General features: G+C 34.3%; 2 protein-coding genes across 2 annotated transcripts in view; one reads left to right on the top strand and one right to left on the bottom strand.

Moving 5' to 3' along the window:
* LOC133191599 (cytoplasmic dynein 2 intermediate chain 1-like) overlaps positions 1-10179 on the bottom strand; it is a 33630-nt gene extending 23451 nt beyond the window's left edge. Inside the window, exons 1-12 of the mRNA XM_061327345.1 lie at positions 10070-10179; positions 9724-9777; positions 8100-8178; positions 7296-7357; positions 7148-7192; positions 5024-5083; positions 3535-3734; positions 2612-2942; positions 2474-2518; positions 2233-2292; positions 1360-1443; positions 1028-1111 (exon numbers count right to left, since the gene is read on the bottom strand). Coding sequence (XP_061183329.1) covers positions 1028-1111; positions 1360-1443; positions 2233-2292; positions 2474-2518; positions 2612-2942; positions 3535-3734; positions 5024-5083; positions 7148-7192; positions 7296-7357; positions 8100-8178; positions 9724-9777; positions 10070-10084 — 1119 coding nt within the window. The 5' untranslated portion in view covers positions 10085-10179. The remainder of the gene's footprint in view (positions 1-1027; positions 1112-1359; positions 1444-2232; positions 2293-2473; positions 2519-2611; positions 2943-3534; positions 3735-5023; positions 5084-7147; positions 7193-7295; positions 7358-8099; positions 8179-9723; positions 9778-10069) is intronic.
* Positions 10180-10418: 239 nt separating this feature from the next.
* On the top strand, positions 10419-17892 carry LOC133191074 (uncharacterized). Its single transcript, XM_061326756.1, has 8 exons — positions 10419-10490; positions 10687-10948; positions 11140-11324; positions 12267-12505; positions 13783-14048; positions 14755-14979; positions 15101-15223; positions 17530-17892. Exons 2-8 carry the CDS (start codon positions 10711-10713, stop codon positions 17877-17879), a joined length of 1626 nt encoding a protein of 541 aa, XP_061182740.1. The 5' UTR covers positions 10419-10490; positions 10687-10710; the 3' UTR covers positions 17880-17892.
* Positions 17893-21283: the final 3391 nt, after the last annotated feature.

The following is a 21283-nucleotide window of genomic DNA, read 5'->3' as shown; positions in this document are numbered from 1 at the left end:
ATTAATGAAAATTAGAATAAAAAATGAAAAAATTCAGAAATTGATACTGTAGACATACTTTTAAGATTAATTTATGCTATGTACACAGTAACAAAGGACAAGGTATGATAACGGCCGAATCTGGCCCCTTATTTGATGTAAAAATCAGAACACAGTTAAAATTGTGATAGTTTGTAGTTAAGAACTTAAAAAGATGCTTGTTTTAAAACCAGCACTAATTTTGATTCAAAACAAACATGGAGCTAGGCCACAGGAGGGTGCAGAAGTAGGACATTTTAACAAATTTCCTCAATTCTGGTGGAATTTCGTCCAATTTGAGATACTTTTCACTTTGGGAAACATTATAAGAGCACAAGCTTGCCTGTCTGAGATTTTTATACATAAGATGCATCTGATACTAGTGTATGAAATACATAAATTTGTAGATAGGCAAGCTTGTGCTCTATGTTTTCTGAAACAAAATGTGCTGTAAAATCGATGAAAATTGGCATAAAAACGAGAAAATTCAGAAATAGACATATTTTCTCACCTTCCTGTGACCTCTGTGTATCCCATAACTTAGAACCAATACTCATTTTGTGGAAAGGGTAACAACAGGTTTTTATTGATAAACTTTGGCATCATTCTAAAAGACACCCCAAACCAAGGGCTAAAAAGGGGTCTTAACTTATCTTGTCCTTTTCTACAGAAATTTGTAACAGCGTACCTAAAGTGCGAGTAAGACATACAATGGTAATAAAAAAAATCTGCACAATTTTCTACATGGATTGAGCAGAAATTGTGATTCTGTGGAATTATGATCCCCCCTCCCTTGGAAAAAAGTATGTTTACAGTAAATTCTGTGACCTTCGTGTGTCTTCTGTGTATCACTTGGAATCAATACTCATTGATAGCAGGGATGAAAAGAGGTTTTTGATTGTAAACTATTGCATCATTCTATAATATGATAATCACATAATAGCTATGGCAACATGTAGAAAATCTTGTCAGATGTAAATAGTTCTTTACAGATTTAACAATTAGTCACCTTTTCCCGTTCTCTTTCTTTCTCTTTTTCCCTTTCTCGTTCCTTTTCTCTCTCTTTTTCTTTCCTGCGTCTCCGTTCCTCTTCCTGTGACAAAGCAGAAAATATTGGTATCATATATTGTATACAATAAACTGTATAATACCTTGTGTATGATGATATCTTTCTTGCATTTTGTTGACTATGATAATATAGCAACCAGAGCTTTGAAGAGGTTGCTTTTTATGTTTAAATCCTATCTTTCTTTATGTAACAACAATGACTACATACATGACATAAGCATTATTGGACATTTTCACCTGTAACTGACATTTTCTCATCTCTAAAATACTTACATCCTCCTCTCGGTGTCTACTTTTACCCCCTTCTTTTGCTTCTCTTTTTTCTCGTCTCTCTTGTCTTTGTCTTTCTCTTTCATCCTGTTTTAAAGGAATAAATTACATGTGTCTTATTATGTTGTGAAAACTGAAAGACTTATATCAACTACATGGACTGTTATATGATAAAGACTAATCAATGATTGCAACCTTCTCAAAGACTTCATAAAATCATTATATGCTTTCAACAAATATCAATTGTAAACCAAAGCCTGATCGCCATGCAGACATGATTTAATAATCATAATTATTTTTTTTTTCCCTGCTCTTGCCATCAAAGTAGTTACAGTAGGTTTTTTTCTATTAATTTGAAGTGAAACATTAATACACCTTTATCTTGGGAAAGATGAACAAATAAACAAAGAATGACAAATTATAAAGTTACCTTATTCCTCACTTATTGTCTACATTTATCAAGTAATTCAAATAAATATAAAGGTGAGATTAAAAAAAAAAACAGGTGTTAAAAACTAATTATCATCAATAATTAATCCTGTTTTAAAGGAATAAATTATACATTTCTTATTATGTTGTGAAAACTGAAAGATGTATATCAATGCATGGACTGTTATATGATAAACATTTCAAAACTACTACTTATCAATATATAACAGTGGGTTGTGAAGTCATGTGGGTTACATGCTGGTGGGTTAGGGTTGATGATGAAATTGTGACCTATAAAATTCTCCATACATCACTGGTGCAAGAATCAACATTTTGATTCAGTATGTGACCCAAAAAATGTTTGCTGGTACTCAATAAAAATAAAAATTTAAAGTGTCACCAGAAAGCATAAAGAAATGCCAACAAAACAAAAGTAAGCTGAAAGACCTCGTCCAGAGTTCTCTCCCCTCTCTTCTCTCTCTGACGATGTTTCTCCCTTTTGTAACCCTGAACAACAGGCACATATATCTTATTTTTTAAAGCTACAACGTATCAATAAAATCAGTTTATGGAGGAAAACTAATATTGCAGTGGATCCCTTCTCAAGAACAATTTACAATCTAGAAATCAAGGAAGCATTGTAAACCTTATCTCTTGTTTTTGTTAACCTAATGAAAGAAATTCTTACATCTTCATCTTCTCTGTGTCTCTCTCTCCGTTTTTCTCTTTCATCCTGCATTGGAAAAAAGAAGTCTTTAACTCCTTTCAAAGAAAGTTTATTTATATAAACAGATTGATCATACCTGCAGTAAGCATACATCCTCACCTCATCCCTGTGGTGCCTTCGCTTTCTGTCTTCATCACCATCATCTTTCCTGTGTTTTCGCCTCCTATCTTCTTCATCCTCATCCTTATGTCTCCTTCGTCGCTCCTCACCATCTTCATCTCTATGTCTCCTCCTCTTACCATCATCATCTTCATCTCTATGTCTTCTCCTTCTATCTTCACCATCTTCATCTCTTTGCCTCCTTCTATCTTCACCATCTTCATCTCTGTGCCTTCTTCTTCTATCTTCACCATCTTCATCTCTGTGCCGTCTCCTTTTGTCATCATCCTCTTCATGTCTTCTTCTTCTGTCATCTTTTTCTTCCTTCTCCCTGAAAAAAGTTAAGAAGGGAAAAAGACATAATAAATTCACCAAATAATAAATACACTGATAACAAATACCCCTACAATAAATACAGTGATAATAAATACACTGATAAATGCAAAACAGCCATTCTATATCAATTTCTAAATCTTTCCCTTGAACATTGTAATTTAAAAGAAGTTGATATTTGGGTATGAAAAATATCTTGGACTTTGAACACCAATCCAACAAGTCTACCTGTTCCATCTTACTGAACATCCCTCACATAAAAATGATGGCTACTTCTCTAGTCATCTGTGATTTCAATATCAATTTTTGTGCAAAAGTTTTCAAGCACCAAACTTCAAAAACATCAATTTAATAAATTCTTATCTGTATTTTGAAGTTGTTGAAAATTAATAAATAATTTGAAATTTAGGATTTTCCACATTAAAGTCGAGTTCCCATGTATGATACCTACTTAGTCTTTAAAATCTCAAAATTAACAATATATTTTAAACAACTACAGAATGTTTCACTTAATTCTATCAGTAAAATCATTTAATCATTTAAATAATCAAGTGATAATGCTACATATTGTGTAGTGCTGTTGTATAAACCTGTGTCTGTCATCTTTGTCCCTGTGTCGTTTTTCTCTTTCTGCCTCTTTCTCTCTTCTTCTCCTTTCTCTCTCTTCCTCGCGATTCCTATCATCTCGAGGTCGCTTTTCGTCGCGATCTCTGTGTCGTCTTTCCCTGCGATCCTCTTCCTCCTCATCTCTGTGTCGTCTTCTATCCTCGTCTCGTCTCTTGTCATCAGACTAAAGTCATAACAAACAGCTAGTGTATCACTAAGTTACAAGTACATTCACTCTTATGAGAAGCACTTCACATCAGAAAGATTTCAACAGCACACTTATATAACAATAAAGAAATGAAGATAACATTCCTTTGATCTGACTGTATTCCTTTTTATTCTTTTGTTACAGTATGGATAAGAATAGAGGCTATATATGACTGGATTTATGCTGGGCTATACCTGAATTACCTTAGGCTATATATGACTGGTCCTGGATTTATAGTGGGCTATATCATAGTTACCTAAGGTTATATATGACTGGTCCTGGATTTATGTTGGGCTATATCTGAGTTACTTTAGGCTATATATGACTGGCCCCGGATTTATACTGGGCTCTATCTGAGTTACCTAAGGTTATATATATGACTGGTCCTGGATTTATACTGGGTTATATCTGAGTTACTTTAGGCTATATATGACTGGTCCTGGATTTATACTGGGCTATATCTGAGTTACTTTAGGCTATATATGACTGGTCCTGGATTTATGCTGAGCTATATCTGAGTTAACTTAGGCTATATATGACTGGTCCTGGATTTATGCTGAGCTATATCTGAGTTAACTTAGGCTATATATGACTGGTCCTGGATTTATGATGGGCAATATCCGAGTTATCTTAGGCTATATGTGACTGGCCCTGGATTTATGCTGAGCTATATCTGAGCTACCTTAGGCTATATATGACTGGCCCTGGATTTATGCTGGGCTATATTTGAGCTACCATAGGCTATATATGGCTGGCCCTGGATTTATGCTGGGCTATATCTGAGTTATCTTAGGCTATATATGACTGGTCCTGGATTTATGCTGGGCTATATCTGAGCTACCTTAGGCTATATATGACTGGCCCTGGATTTATGCTGAGCTATATCTGAGCTACCTTAGGCTATATATGACTGGCCCTGGATTTATGCTGAGCTATATCTGAGCTACCTTAGGCTATATATGGCTGGCCCTGGATTTATGCTGGGCTATATCTGAGTTATCTTAGGCTATATATGACTGGTCCTGGATTTATGCTGAGCTATATCTGAGTTACATTAGGCTATATATGACTGGCCCTGGATTTATGCTGAGCTATATCTGAGCTACCTTAGGCTATATATGGCTGGCCCTGGATTTATGCTGGGCTATATCTGAGTTATCTTAGGCTATATATGACTGGTCCTGGATTTATGCTGAGCTATATCTGAGTTACATTAGGCTATATATGGCTGGCCCTGGATTTATGCTGGGCTATATCTGAGTTACCTTAGAGCTTTTTCCCTCTTTTCTTTCCCTTCTTTCCCTTCTCTGAGCCTCCCTCTCATCCTGTAACCACAAATAAATTTGATGTACTATATTATTAGAATTTTAAAAACATAAAAAAAACATAGGTAACCGAATATTATAAAGCTCACCTCAGCAAATCTTATCTATAAATAAGGCAAGGTATCATACCATGCACAACAAGATTCATAAGTTGCAAGCAAGTCCATGCCATTCACTAAACAGGTAATTTTTTAAATACAGGTCACTAAAATAAATGTCACTCACCATTTCTTCTCCACAGTGGTTTTTATGTATCTTTAAAGGCAACATTCATGCAAGTTTGGGTGAAGTACAACTCATAGCTACTTAGGAATGCTTAACCAAGAAATAAAGACATATACATATAAAAGTAGGTCAGATGTAACCTCTAAGGCAAAACTGGTAGTGTACATCCCTAATGTAATCATCCCAGCAAGATTGGTGTTAACAAAATAAACCTGTTCTCTAATCCTGACAATATAGGTCAGATAAGATCTAAAACAAGACTGGTATTGACAGGGCTCGACGTTAATTAAAATATTCACTTCTCCATTGGACAATGTTACTTTCTGAATTCAAATTTAATTGAAATTGGTCTAGTGTGGTTCTTAAGAAGTCGAAAATGTGAAAAGTTTACAGACAAACTAATGAAAGATGGACACTGGATATCCTTCAATCAGAAAAGCTCACTTGAGCCTTTGGTTTAGGTGAGCTTAAAATACACAGTATGTAAATATTAGGGGTGCAACGATACACTAACCTCACGATACGATACGTATCACGGTATTCAGTTCACGATACGATACGTATCACGATACATAACAAAGTTAAAAAGTCTTTCAAGTTTGTCATCATATTTTTATTTTAACTTAACAGGGTTATACAAAATGTTCATATTTTTTTTATAATAATTAAAATAAAATTTTGTTAACATGAATTGGATTGTTAGGTAGATCTATGAGTTGTGTCAACATTCTAAACCAATGATGAACATTTACAGGGAACTACGGGGACCTTTCCTAATAATCTTCCTTTTAAATTGGAATGAAAAAGGAAGACATTCATTCTTTCATTCCTTTTATTTACGTAGAAAACCAGTTGTCATATTTCTCGTGTTAATACGTTTTAGTCAACAAGACAGCGAATTTTCATTGAAATACACACGTGATGGAATATCGTGTATTACCAAAGAAAACGTTTAGATCTAAAGGGTTAATCATTTGTCTAAACATCTATAACTTATAATCACATTAAGTCCCTCTCCGTGTTAAATCTGAGGTCTGTAAGATGCTGGAGATGAGTTTAACTGCCGTAAACGTTATCGGCGACCTCACGTTTTGCGCGGAAGCCATTTTGAAATAGTAAAGAAGGAAATAAAAAGGACAAAACGGATAATTCTGGACCGATTGAACCGAACCGCGATATCAGTTTAGCGTATCGTGAATTGAACCGTGGAAAAATATACCGCGATATACCGTCAAACGGTTTATCATTGCACCCTTAGTAAATATCCCATAATGGTAAAAAAAATAAAATAACTTGTCCAATCAGACAGGTGTTTGGGATGCGGCTACCTCAAAACTGAACCTGGTTACTCAACTGAAAAATATATATGTCAGATGTAAATTTGAAGCAAGTTTGATCATGTGCATCTCAAGAAATCATCACTACAAATCTGGTAGTCTCTATATTTCATAGATAATTTGGAGTGAACCTGTTCCTAAACCTTTAATCTGACCACTCATCAGGAAATTTAGGTCAGATGCAACTTCCACAGTAAGTCTGGCAGTGGTGCATCTCTAGATGTATCATCCATGCAAGTACCAAAAACTTTATTCAGTATGCTTTTAAAGAAAAGGGTCATTCATACATGTACAGTCAAACCTCATTATCTCGAACTAGATGGGACTGAGGAAAAACTTTGAGATATCCGAGGATTCGAGATATCAGGGGGTAAAATACTTAAAGAATAAGTGGTTGGGACTTCCAAATCACTTCGACATATCCATGGTATTCGAGATATCAGTGTTCGAGATATCAAAGTTCAAATGTATCATATAGAATATAAAAGACTATTGGTTTTACCTCAGTTAATTCCTCTCTTTTGCTCTCTCTATGTTTTTTCCTGTCCTATAATTAAATATTAATTAATGTTAACAAACATCAGCTTTAGAATTTCAGAAATGGATGAACTTTATAAATAGAAGTCTATGACTGAACATGAAATGGTGACCTCGTCGTCTCTATGGTGACGTCTCTCTTCACCGTCTCTTCTATGGCGTCTCTCTTTCTCCTCTACAATGCAATATTTCTTTTTTTCAGTATTAAGTATTGAAAAATGCTCATATATTCAACATCTCCTTCAATTTATAACATTAGTATTTTTCATAAAAACTTTTATCTCTTTGTAAATCTGTTTAGACTAATGTTAATACATGTATGAATTTAGCAAGATTTAGCAATGTTTACTCATATACAATATATATATTTACCTAATCATATGTAAGACTAATGTTAAAACTGTATACAGGGTTATTTTCGCACCATGTTAATTTTGCCCTTTCACACTTATAAATAATTTTGCTCCGTTTTAAATTCGCTGAATCACCGTTCCGTGTAAGAAATTATGCTGTGTATTTTAAATTTGCCCACCTGTAAGTAGGTGATACGGGGGCAAAATTTCCCTGTATACAGTATAGATTTAGCAATGTTTACACACATATAATATATATATTTACCATACCATTTATAAGAATTTAGACTTATGTTAATATAGATTTAGCAATGTTTACACACATATAATATATATATTTACCATACCATTTATAAGAATTTAGACTTATGTTAATATAGATTTAGCAATGTTTACACACATATAATATATATATTTACCATACCATTTATAAGAATTTAGACTTATGTTAATATAGATTTAGCAATGTTTACACACATATAATATATATATTTACCATACCATTTATAAGAATTTAGACTGATGTTAATATAGATTTAGCAATGTTTACACACACATAATTACCATATTCATTTATATCTTCTCCTTTTCCTTCTCTTCTTTCTCTCTTTAATCTTTCCCTTTCTTTTCTGATTTCATCTTTCTGTTAATCATATAAACAGTACATGAGAAACAGAACATAGCTGTTTTAGTGTTTATATGTTAAAGAAGAATGCACCATCCTCAGTGTTTCTTCTTATTAACATGTTTCGTACTTCTCCATTAAATTTCTAAGTTCCTGAAAAATTGGAGACCGGCACCTCATATGTCTGCCTTTAAATAATTGTTACATTCTTTGCAGTACTGATTTACATTTAAATACACTGAAATCCAAATTAAGAATTTCAAAGGATTTTTCATCATTTCTAAACAAACAAAAGTTTGCTGAATGCTGAAAAAAATATTTATTCAAAGCACTATTCTGATTTCATAAGGGCAGATGATTATTCATGTAGATGAAAATGATAGGGACATTTTGGTTAAAGGAGATAGGCACTTAATTAGCAAGATTAAGAAACGGGTCTCCAGCATTTCATTTGGGAGTTTTACTGAAAAAGTATATCTCACTTTCATATGATTTATTAATGTGATGCTTCTGTAACGGCTTGGGCTGTGGATATAAGCCTGGGAAGCCCATAGGTTAGTACACATGAATAATGATACAGGGATCCCAGGTTCAATTCCCAGTGATACATTTCTCCTTTCCTGTTATGTAATTTGGTGCCATTGACCACCCCTAGACTTGCAGGTTTAAGTCCTGCCAGAGGCAATAAGAACTTGAAGTTGTATCTTCAAGGGCAAAGACAATTTAAGGAAGGAGGAATGGGTTGGGCTCTGGACATAGGCCTGGAATGGGTAGCTCAGTCAGTAGAGCACCCTGTCTAGTGATGTAGGGGTCCAGGGTTCAATTCCAGGTCCAGCCTACATTTTCTCCTTTCTTTTTACACATAATATGCTGCTACTGACCATCCCTGGACTTGCAGGTGAAAGTCCTGCCAGGAGAAAATAAGAGCATGGGTTGTATCTTCGAGGGTGAAGACACAATTTTAAGAAGGGAGAAATGTAATTAGAAAATGTTCAATTACAAATTACTTCCAATTACTTTGAAAAATGTAATTTAAATTACACTCGATTACAATTCCTTTTTTTCAATTGCCCCATCCCTGGCAATATTTAGTATGATTACTTCACATTGTACTGAATTATTACCAATCATTATCATGTTAACCAGAATTGGTCTTCTTTGTTATTTTATTCAAGAAGTAAATGTTTGGTTACAAATCAACTGTTGTATATAGCCTAAAAATTTTTAGAACTTTGAATGCATTTGCTCTGAAGGAGACACATCTCTGCAATTTTTTCACGAATTGTTTTCAGAACAGTTCAAAATTGAAAGCATTCGCTGCATCAAAGTGCGATTTTTTTATGCATGATGAAAAAAATGCTCATTTAAGGAAAACAGTCAGATTTAGTAGCAAATACAGCTACTTCAAGAAGATAAATAAAGCTATGTATGTAATTCAAGCTACATGTATTGATTGTACCAGACCTGTTATATGCAGGTCTTAAAAATGGGAACAAAAATGACATTAGAAGGGCCCCAGTAAGAAAAATCTGAATAACTAGCTGTGAAATGTTCATTTCTTACATTTAACGCCTTTTTAAGTTCGTTGGTAGTCCATGTGTCTTCCTTTGAGCGTACCTACAATTTACAAGAAATCAAATTTATGTATACGAAAAGAAACCAATCCTCGTAATACATATATAAATAAGAAAAATTTTCGCTTTAGTGTATGAAAATACATTGCATAACTATATATTTTATCTAATTTTATTTTTTAATCTGCCTTTTTGACACTTCATTCATTAATTTCGTATTTAATGTGATGAATTTATCAGTTTACAAATACCCCCAAAAGAACCATGTTCATTTACAAAATACCTGCATGGCATAAAATTGTAGAAATAAACTTGTACATTTTCAAATTGTTTACCTTCTCTGAAGGCATTTTCGGTAAACAAATCAAACGCTTAAACCGGTGATTGGTGATTTGAAAGCTATTTTATCATCACTAACGCCGCCATTTTCAAGCTTTCCACAGGTATGTACGTAAAACGGAATGTGTAACGACATACCTCAGAGGAATCAATAGATTTCTTATGATAATAATGAAGTCAAATAATAACAATAAATGATGAATAAATGAATATATATTTTTTAAATTCAAAACTGGACTTTCTGACAAGAAAAATAATTTTACGACTTTATTATAATTTTTTGCCTTCTTCCAAAAACTCTTCACAGCGCGAGATTGAAAAATGTAATATGTTCTAAGCACTTCCTTGTTTCCCTCTGCAGACAACAATCAGACACGTGTTAATTAATGTCAAATCTTGTGAAATAATTTAATATACGTAAGTTCTTTACATTCATTTCACTCTCATTTAATTATAATTGTTACATTACCTTACTTTTCATGATTTCAAGTCGAGTAAATTCGAACGGTAAAAGATTTTACTATTTCTACAGTACAGAATTTTTGCACTTGCTGGTGTATTTTTATCTGGAATATTTTCACGTGATTATAACCGTTATTTCTTTTTTAAACAGATATTCTATTATAATAAGAAGAGCATGTGGAAACTTTTGATTCTCCTGCTGTTAGGCCTTGGTGATGTGACAGTCTCTGTGAGCGTTCAGCCTGGACTGGAGACGCCTTTAGATGTGATCGTCGTAGGAGGGGGGATAGCAGGCATGGCAGCCGCCAGAAAGCTAACCAATACTCCTGAAAAGTATTCTGTCAAGGTCCTTGAAGCTTGCAAGAATAGATATGGTGGGCGTGTGTATACAGACAGAAAAGGGAGTGTGAGGGGTAAGGATAGCATGGATTTGAATATGACATATAGGCCACATATTTATAGTACTGTATTTGACACATTGTATTTACTTTTATTTTTTCTTTAGAATTAGAAACACAGATGTGACATCTTATGGTTAAACAGATGCATGTACAGTTGTACATTAATACAAATGCTATCATTGCTAATGCATGTTCTTTTGCAGGTGTGGAGGGAGATCTTGGAGCTAGTTTCTTGAATTCCGGAGTCCCAAACAACCCTCTCCTGGAGTTAACAAAATCCTTGGAGATTGCTGTTGAGTCAACTGGATTTGTACAGCTGTATGCCCCAAGTCAGAATAAAGTGTTCACTCCAGAGGAAACCACTCACGTCTTCTCAGAACTGCTCTCGGTAATCTCACTTCATTTTTAGCTCTGAATCAACATTTGGAAAATGGTATCTTTCAAAATCGTTAATTATGTAAAATCTGTTGTACATGTTGATACCTACAGTGTATATTTAAAGGTTTCATATTCTTTAAAATTTATGTCAAGCGGCATATTAAAATTATTTGTTTTCCAGAGATCTGTAATAAAATTCCACTTGGAGCCTGTGCACTTTGAAATAACGTAAATTTGGAAATTTTTACATCGATTTATTTTTGCAAATTTGGGTCAAAAAGCTATTGATTAATTTTTACGTTTCAAAATTTTGCGAATTGTCATTGGGGCTAAAATTAAATAGTGCTTAAAATTTACATAACACTTTATAAGTTACGCATGTACATGTACATACAATAAATCACACATGTACATACAATATTTAATGATGCCAAATTATCAGATTATAAATTATGCATGTGCATACAATAAATTACGCATGTACATACAATATTAAACAATGTCACCGTTCATTAATCAGATAAAAATATTAGAAGAAGTAAAACATCTAAACTGTTTAAAGTTTTCTTACACTTTATTAAATCAAATCTTGTTAACAATCTGTCGTAAACGGGTTTCTTAAAATGACCACTGCTTTTGAACACTTGTTCACTGGGTTAAAAATAGATACCAGCTGTCAGCAAAATTTCTGTTTACATAATTTTGTTGCTGATTTATTTTTAAGAAAAATATCTTTGCGAATGCACTGCACGCGCAAATTTGCTAAAAATTTATCTACAGTAAAAATTTCCAGATTTACGGTAATACCTGAATACAGACATAAAGTTAAAGTTTATCTTGTAACCAGCTATTCATTGGATCTACTATAAGGCAATCTGGACATAATCAAGGGTGACAGTCAGTTCATCCAGATAAATGCAAGTGTTTAAACTGAACATTCATTTTCTCACAGGTGGTACGGAAAGCAGTAGAAAAGGCATTTATAAAAGGAGATGATCGCCCCCTTCCTGAAGCTGTCAAGGAGGAGTTGTCTTCCTTTGACACTGATGTAGACAAGTCAGTGCTGGCTGGACTTGTATCCTCCCATTATGCTTTGTCTGAGAGGAACTTCTCTACGGCCATGTTTCGACCAGAGAAAGACTTTGGCTGGAACAAAGTAGTTGTTGATGGATTTGACCAAATTGTTGATGGGTACGTTCTGGCTTACAGGGAAAAAAGTATAAGAATAGTGATGAAAGATTTTAAAAGGCTCCATTATGACTTTAATAGTAATGTATAGAGTATATATGATAAAGATGCCAACTCTGACGGACATGTTTTTTTTCCACAATCAAACTTTATACTAGTTATAGATATAACACTTCTGCAGCAAAGTTTATACGTCACAAAATCGTGAATGATCGTATAGTGGTATAAGTCTTTTATTATAATTCACAAGAATAGTATAGTACATCCAAATTCGGGGAAGTCAGAGAGTGTTGCTTAATGTTTTAGCTCAAAGGAAAAATCAGAATTAATTTATTCTCAAGGATTTGGGGAATTTATATATTTGGTAAAGACAATTAACAAAAGTAAAACTTATGTCCATTGGTAGTCGGAGAATCTCGTGTGTGGGTACAAAATCTCGTCTCCAGGGACGCTTCAATATGGCGGAGGAACAAGTAGTCCAAGGACTGCCCCCCTCTGATGTATTCATGGTCAAAGAGGGGATTAATTATTAAATGGTCACTTAGGGGTGACAGTTTATTGTAACGCACTTTGGAGATAAACCATCCTCTCTACGTTCCTGGAGTTGGAAGGTCTGGAAAAGTCTTGGCCTCTGGCTGGAGATTCTTTCATCTCACTGGCAATAGTTAGGGAATGTTGACCATTCAAGATGACATTAATTAGTTTGTAATTATGATTTAATTATTCTTTCTTGGTCAGAGGGACATAAAGGCTGAAGAAAGTTTTATTACCTACTAATAAAAGTACTTCGTAGTAAACAACAAAAGTTAGTACTTCCTCACAATATATAACAAAGGTAATGATTCGCTCTCTCTCTCTGACTGTCCCCTTAAGAAATAATATTTGATGGACACATGAACATATTAAAGTAGTGGTCAAGTTAACCTGGAATTTACACAAAATATCGATACAGTTATATAAAGAATATCCACGTTTAGAGTTTATAATTCTATGTCATATAAGTTCTATTAAAATAAGTTCAGTCTCTGTAACCAATTATAAGGGCTATTTTGTTACATAGATATGAAATTATGTTGGACTAATAAATTTATTGTCTTTGAAACTATTTGTATTCAAAATTTTGTACACTTCATAGTAGTATTACATGTACATCTTTAAACAACATCTTTTATGATATGAAATAAAGTACTGGCCACCTGTATTTCCATAAAGGGAGCAGTCTCATAAACAGAAAAGCTATAGCTAATTGATCATTTAATGCATTTCTCTTTCTCTTTCAGTATTGTCAGTGGTGAAGGGACAGAATTTCCAATACTTGTTGAACTTGAAGCCATAGTACGTCATATCACATACGACAAGAGAACAAAAAAGTATAAGGTTCGGACATTTAATCGGGAACAATATGAGGCAGATATTGTGATAGTTGCAGTACCACTGGGAATTCTACAGAAGGGGGAAATTGTGTTTGGAGAACCTCAGAAAAAGAGTACAAGTTCTGTTGCTAATATGCCAGACACATGGCATGATACCATTAGAAACAAATTAGGTAAGATTTCATACTGATTAAAGATCAATAGTTTGCTACTGAATGCACTTAACATGCTACAAAACAAACAAATACCACTGAACGTTGGTATCTCAAACACAGATATCTCAAAGGCCATGGATGTATCAAAGTGATTTTGAAGTCCAAAATACTTTTTCTTGAAGTATTTTACCCTCAATATCTTGAACCCTTGGATATTTCGAAGTTTTTGTTTGGTTCCATCGAGTTGAAGATAACAAGGTTTGACTGTATTGTATATGTATCTATTTTAACTTGTTCAGTATTTAGTGCAAATGTAGGTTTTGAATTGTTTGGTACAGTCATGAATAAGCACTACATGTGTCAGTGCTTCTATACATTGAACTAATGTAAAATTAGATTTGAGGTTAATCATGAGTTAGCATACTGAAGGATTGTATCAAAAGTGCCAAAATATGGATCCAGGTAAAAGAAGTACAGAAGCCGTATTTGTAATGTTCAATTGTTTCAATCAGACTTGTTGGGCCCTAACCCTCAACCATTTTTTTGGTTCAGACAGCATCTAGAGTACAGGGTATCTGTTTTGATAGGACAATACTTTAACACAGTCTGTTGATTGATTTAGGACAATACGTTAACAGTCTGTTGATTGATTATAGCCTTATAACTGGATTTATTGTTTACAGTTGGTTTACAATTTCACAAATGTATCAATATTTGATAACAGGAGTAAGTTTCTCCAACAAACTTGTGGTGGAGTTTGATGACATCTTCTGGCCACCAGATGTAGGTGTTTTCACCATGGCAACAGATAATGAAAAAGAGGCTGGTATTCTTCAGACCTGGATCAATCTTCACAGACTCATAAATAAACCAGTGTTGATGGGAAGTATTGGGGGACCTATTGCACAAACTTTTGAGAGCTGGACAGATGATGAAGTTAAAAGCAAAGGTTTGGACAGAAATTATTTATATTTTCTTGTCTGTATTAAGCTTTTACTAAAATGTTGTTTTTATTCATAAAAAAAAAAATCACACTTAAAGGGCTTCATAAGAAGGAGATATCATTTCAGTTAAGGCAAACCTAGAAAAGTTTTTTGGAGCACAAGTACAGAATAGAACTATCAAACGGATAAAAAGGTCTGCCTGGCAGGAAAATGAAAATAGCGGAGGGGCCCTAACTTTTCCAAGAGTAGGTAAGTAGAATAATAGTTTGTTCAGCTAGATATATGTAAGAATTAAGAATCCAGTTGTAGTTTATTGGTGCACGTGGCAGTGTAAGAAGTTAAATAAATTTACCTGTAGTGGTCATGTAACATAACTCTGTTAAATTTAAGTACATTCAGTGGTAGAGACACATTTTCTGATTCAATTTATTAGATTATGACCCTTAACATCAAAATGCAGTACCCTATAGGAATCAGTGTCTGTGGTCTGTCAGTGCATTCTTAAATGCCTTTCAGCCAATAAATTTTAGGGCTGGGATAATACAGGTATCCCATGTATCAGATACTAGCTCACCTCAACAAAGTTGGGGGGGAGCTTATGTATAACCCTCGGCATCAGCATCCCATGTTAAAATTTTTGGAACAGATTCTTTTCAAGTACTTCTATGCTCTGTGTTTATCAGAGATGCATGGAGGATGCTTCTGGTGTATTTCATTGTACCAGTCAAGGTTTCAAATGCTGTAATTTCAGCTAAAGAATGACCAGGTTAATGTTTTTGGAGCAGGTTAAAGTTATTGGAGCAGGCCTTGCATGGATGATACATCTAAGGATGCACACTAATAGGCTTGCTTTGGATGCTGGATCTGACCTAAATTTTCCAGATGAGTGACCAGGTTAAAGTTTTTGGAGTAGGTTCATTCTTAAGTAACTATTTGCCCTACCTGCACCAAACTTGCTTGGATGATGCATTAAGGGATGCACACTACCAGATTTGCTTCAGATGCTGGATTTGACCTACATTTTCCAGATGAGTGACCAGGTTAATCTTTTTGGAGCAGGTCCATTACCAAGAAACTCTAAGGCCAATCTGAACCAAACTTGCAAGGATGATGCATCACAGGATGAACACTCTCAAACTTGCTTCAGATGCTGGATTTGACTTACATTTTTAGCTCACCTGAGCCGAAGGCTCAAGTGAACTTTTCTGATCACATTTTGTCCGTCGTCCGTCAGTCCGTCTGTCTGTCCGTCCGTCCGTCTGTAAACTTTTCACATTTTTGACTTCTTCTCAAGAACCACTGGGCCAATTTTGACCAAACTTGGTACAAAGCATCCTTGGGTGAAGGGGAATTTAAATTCTTAAAATGAAGGGCCAAGTCCCCTCACAAGGGGAGATAATCAAGAGAAGACAAAAATAGGGTGGGGTCATTAAAAAATCTTCTTCTCAAGAACCATAGGGCCAGTAAAGTTGAAACTTATATGGAAGCATCCTGGGGTAGTGTAGATTCTAAATTGTTCAAATCATGACCCCCGGGGGTAGGGCGGGGCCACAATGTGGAATCAATGTTTTACATAGAAATATATAGGAAAAATCTTTTAAAATCTTCTTCTCAAGAACCACAGGGCCAGAAAAGCTGAAACTAATGTGGAAGCATCCTGGGGTAGTGTATATTCTAAATTGTTAAAATCATGACCCCCGGGGGTAGGGCGGGGCCACAATAGGGAATCCAAGTTTTACATTGAAATATATAGAAAAAATCTTTAAAAATCTTCTCAAGAACCATTGGGCCAGAAAAGCTGAAACTAACGTGGAAGCATCTTGGGATAGTGTAGATTCTAAATTGTTAAAATCATGACCCCAGGGGGTAGGGCGGGGCCACAATAGGGAATCCAAGTTTTACATTGAAATATATAGAAACAATCTTTAAAAATCTTCTTCTCAAGAACCACAGGGCCAGAAAAGCTGAAACTAATGTAGAAGTATCCTGGGGTAGTGTAGATATAAATTGTTAAAAGCATGACCCCCGGGGGTAGGGCGGGGCCACAATAGGGAATCCAAGTTTTACATTGAAATATATAGAAAAAATCTTAAAAAATCTTCTTCTCAAGAACCACAGGGCCAGAGAAGCTGAAACTAATGTAGAAGTATCCTGGGGTAGTGTAGATTCTAAATTGTTAAAATCATGACCCCTGGGATAGGATGGGACCACAATAGGTGTATTACATGGGGGAAAGTCTGGTGAAGAACAGCAGGGCCAAAGTTACTCAGGTGAGCGTTGTGGCCCATGGGCCTCTTGTTTGAATAAGTGACTAGTTTAAAGTTTTTAGATAAGTCCTTTCCCAAGTAATTAACTGCAAGCCCTATCAGACCAAAATTGCATAAATGTTGCATGTAGGGATGTGCACTACTAGATTTTTAGTTTAGTGTAGGACTTTGCCTTACTTAAAGACAACATTCGTTGAGGTGTGCTCTGTAATATCTGATTACCTATGTTTAATATTCATTGTGATCTGACTGTTTACATTATATAATAATGAAAGTTTAATTTTTCAGGGACTACAGCAGAACAACTGAAGATTTTATCAGAACCACGCTGTCCCGGCCTTTACTTTGCTGGAGAATACACTATTGTGGAGCACATGAATACGGCTCATGGCGCTTATATGTCAGGTATCAGGGCAGCAGAGCAGGTCATGTCAGGGTACTGCCAACAAAGGGAGGAAGAGAAGAAGAAAACAGAGAAGAAGAAAAGGAAGAAGTCAGAGAAGAGAGAAGAAGAGGAGGAAGAGGATACTGATAGTGAGGAAGAAAAAGAAGTTCCTGTTAAACCAAAGAAAAGTAAGGAGCGGATCATACTGTCTGAGGAGCGGAGGAAGAAGGCCCAGGAGAGAGATGAACTGTAAAAGTTGTGTTGAAGAAAGGAAGAGTTTAAAATAAAGGGAGATTGGTAGTGTGTGATGGTTGAATGGGGAAAATCCTGTGTGAGTTGATTTATGGAAGTACACATTTGAATGGTAGAAATATTGACTTCATTCCTGTAGCATCATAAGAACCTGTCATTTTGTGTGCCATATACTACTTTGATCTTCCTACACTGTTCTGCTTATATAGAAAGAAAGAAATCCTAACATAAATTCATTTTTATTCAGTCAGAAGCTTCTACTCTAGAACCACAGTTATTTTAAGTCATTTGCAAATTGAAGAGTTCCCATACACAACCTTAGTAGAAAGAATGTTTAATGGTACTCACAGTAGTATAGTATAAGAAGATGCAGAATAATTTGTCCATGTTTTAGAATATATTTATAATTTATTGAACATTTCTGTGAAGAATAAATTTGTATTACAAATAGGATGACACTGAATCCTGAAAAGAAGTCCCTACATGTATATATACAGTTTGTATGTGAGAGAGGACTTTGATTATCTTTTCATGTCTAAGACAAAATAGAGTAACTGTTGTTAATACTGTTCAAATTTTTTTAAATGTGAGAAGTGAATGGTTATGTTTATACCATTTATATTTCCCGTGTACTTGAAAAGTGGCTGAATTAGCATTTTTACAGGAAATACATGTTCATATGTGTGAAATTTACAGGTAGCATATGTGTATTTCTTGAGAAACTAAATTTTTATCCTGTATACGGAAAAAAGAATTTTTATATAATTTAGTAAATATTTATGGAAGCATCCCATTTGTATTAGACAGATTTACACTAAAATATCTCAATAATCATATGATAAATAAAGAAAAAAGAAATGAATTATTTCATATACATATTTATTTTTTTCCCATGAAAGTCGAGAATGAATATCATTTTGTGTAAATGCTTGCATTGAAGTGCAATAAATAATGGAAGATTTTGTGTAAATGCTTGCATAGTAGTGCAATAAATAATGAAAGGTTTTGTGTAAATGCTAGCATAATAGTGCAATAAATGATGAAAGGTTTTGTGTAGATAATTGCATAGTATAGTGTGATAAATGATGAAAGGTTGAATTGCAGCCTAGAGATTACGTAGTTACTACTAAATGTATTTTGGGGGATGAGAACTAAGGCCTATGTTCTACAGTTATACTACCGGTAATTTATGATGTACCTGACTTTTTGAAGGAATTGTTTTTGACCTCACCAGCATTTTCTATGGTTGTTTACTCATCAGGGTTTATTGATCTTTAAAATCTAGTGATTGACTGGTATCTGACCCTCAAATGAGGTATATATATATATATATATATATATATATATATATATATATATATATATATATATATATATATATATATATATATATATATATATATATATATATATATATTGTGTATAAGAAATGGAGTAAATATTTAGATATGAACCTATTTTGGTAACATATAATCATAAGCTTTGTAAATGGAAAAACAAGTGTTTTTTAAATATGTCTTTCTTAGAATGATGTATATTAAATGTTGCCAAGTATATTATTTTATTTGACATTAAATGTTATTACACAACCCATTTTTTGACATTAAATGTTATTACACAACTCATTGTTTATAAACTAGGGGCAGTAATCCAGAATTTGCCATGAATTCTTGAAATAAATAGAAATCATGCTAAATAAATAAACACATTGTCTGTTAATGTTTTTTTGATGCTATTTTTTATATTAGGTATTAAACTATTTCAGAAATTCTGGATAAATGTACATTTGTGTAAATCTTGAATGTCTGCCCTGCCCTGCAATCAAAAAATATTTCAAAAGTCAAGTGCCATAATTAAGAAAAAAATTTAACCAAACAACAAAAATTATGCTCAGTTATTTTAATTGTAAGATATGCAGTAGCCTCTCATCATCTTCCTATGATTATGCTTATAGTTGCTCAGGTATCATGATTCAGATGGTGCATTCTTCCTGGCCCGAGAAGACTGTATAGAACACTTTTACATGTACCCATGCATAGCAAGTTTTTCTGGAGGCATAGCAAGGATCCTTTCCTCAAATCTGGTGCCTGTAACTTGGGACTCCAAAATTAGAGTACTGAATCATTTCAGTTCCACCAACAAGCAGCAGTTACCCATCCCTGCACTGGTCATGCTAGCCTTACTGATTCAGGTTCATAAGACACTTTACATCACCTTAAAAACTGGCTCACTAAGCCATGTATGTACTACATGTATATGAGTGCTGTTTCACAAGTTTTTATTTTCCAAGTAACAAAATGGTCATGGGCTAAACCATTTCCTGCCCCTAAGTAAATGGAACACAAATCTCCCTACAACTTAGCATGAAATATGTGGAGATAATGAACAGTATTTGAGCTCGAAAGTCCATTAAACATTACAAAATAGGAGCAGAGCAAACACGGACCTCTAAGACATCAGAGGTGGGATCAGGTGCCACAGAGGAGCATACTAAGCCATATATGGTAGACCCAGAAAGCTTCCATTTTTAGGATAGATTCAAGTCTGTAGATTAGAATACACAAAAATTTTAAAGAAAAAAACAGGAAGCGCATGGGCTACAACACTCACTTGAGTCACCTTAGCTTGCCCTGCTGTCCTGAAGATTGACCCTGAATTGTGGCCCAGCCTTAGCCCCAAGGGGTTATGAATAACTGAACTTGAATCCAAACAATATTGAGATGCTTTAACATCAATATAACTAGATTTGCTTTGCTGTTCTAAAAGAAAAAAAATGAATATTCTATTCCTCTATACATATATAGTGTAAAATTTGATCCTCACTCGCCTAATCCAAACCTTGTCCATAATTTGAAGAAAAAAAAATGAATCCATACAACTTTGAAATTTTCATTTGTCAAAATGATTTAGTGTGGCCCTGCTAGTCTTGAAAATATTTCTTTTAAATTACCTATGAATCCGATCCCTTTATGTGGCCCCACTTTATCTCCAGGACCAAAATTTGAACAAATTCAAATCTGCACTACCTGAGGATATGACTTAATCATGGGCATGCCTTTCTAAGAACTTTTTCCTATATATTCATCTGACTTAAAGTTTGATCACCTAATGTGACCCAAGCTACCCTTAGGGACCATCATTTGAATGAAAAAGACTCTACACTATCTGTCAAAGGATGCTGCATATATAAAATATGACTAATGCCCTGCTGTTCTTGAGAAGATTTAAAAAAAAATTTTCCTCTACGTGAATCCTTGATCCCATAATGTGGCCTCATCCTACCACTGGGAATAACTGGATTTGAACAAATTTGTATCTGCACTACCTAAGATGCTTGCATATTAATATTACCAATCATGGCCCTGAAGTTCTTATAATTTTTAAGCAGTTTTCCTATATATACCC

Source organism: Saccostrea echinata, unplaced genomic scaffold, assembly GCF_033153115.1.
Source record: "Saccostrea echinata isolate AGI-Se365-2 ecotype Australia unplaced genomic scaffold, CSIRO_AGI_Sech_v1 ptg000023l, whole genome shotgun sequence".
In the NCBI taxonomy this organism is placed as follows: Eukaryota; Metazoa; Mollusca; class Bivalvia; order Ostreida; family Ostreidae; genus Saccostrea; species Saccostrea echinata.
Note: the sequence above shows the minus strand (reverse complement) of the source record. Positions and strands in the feature narration are given on the sequence as shown.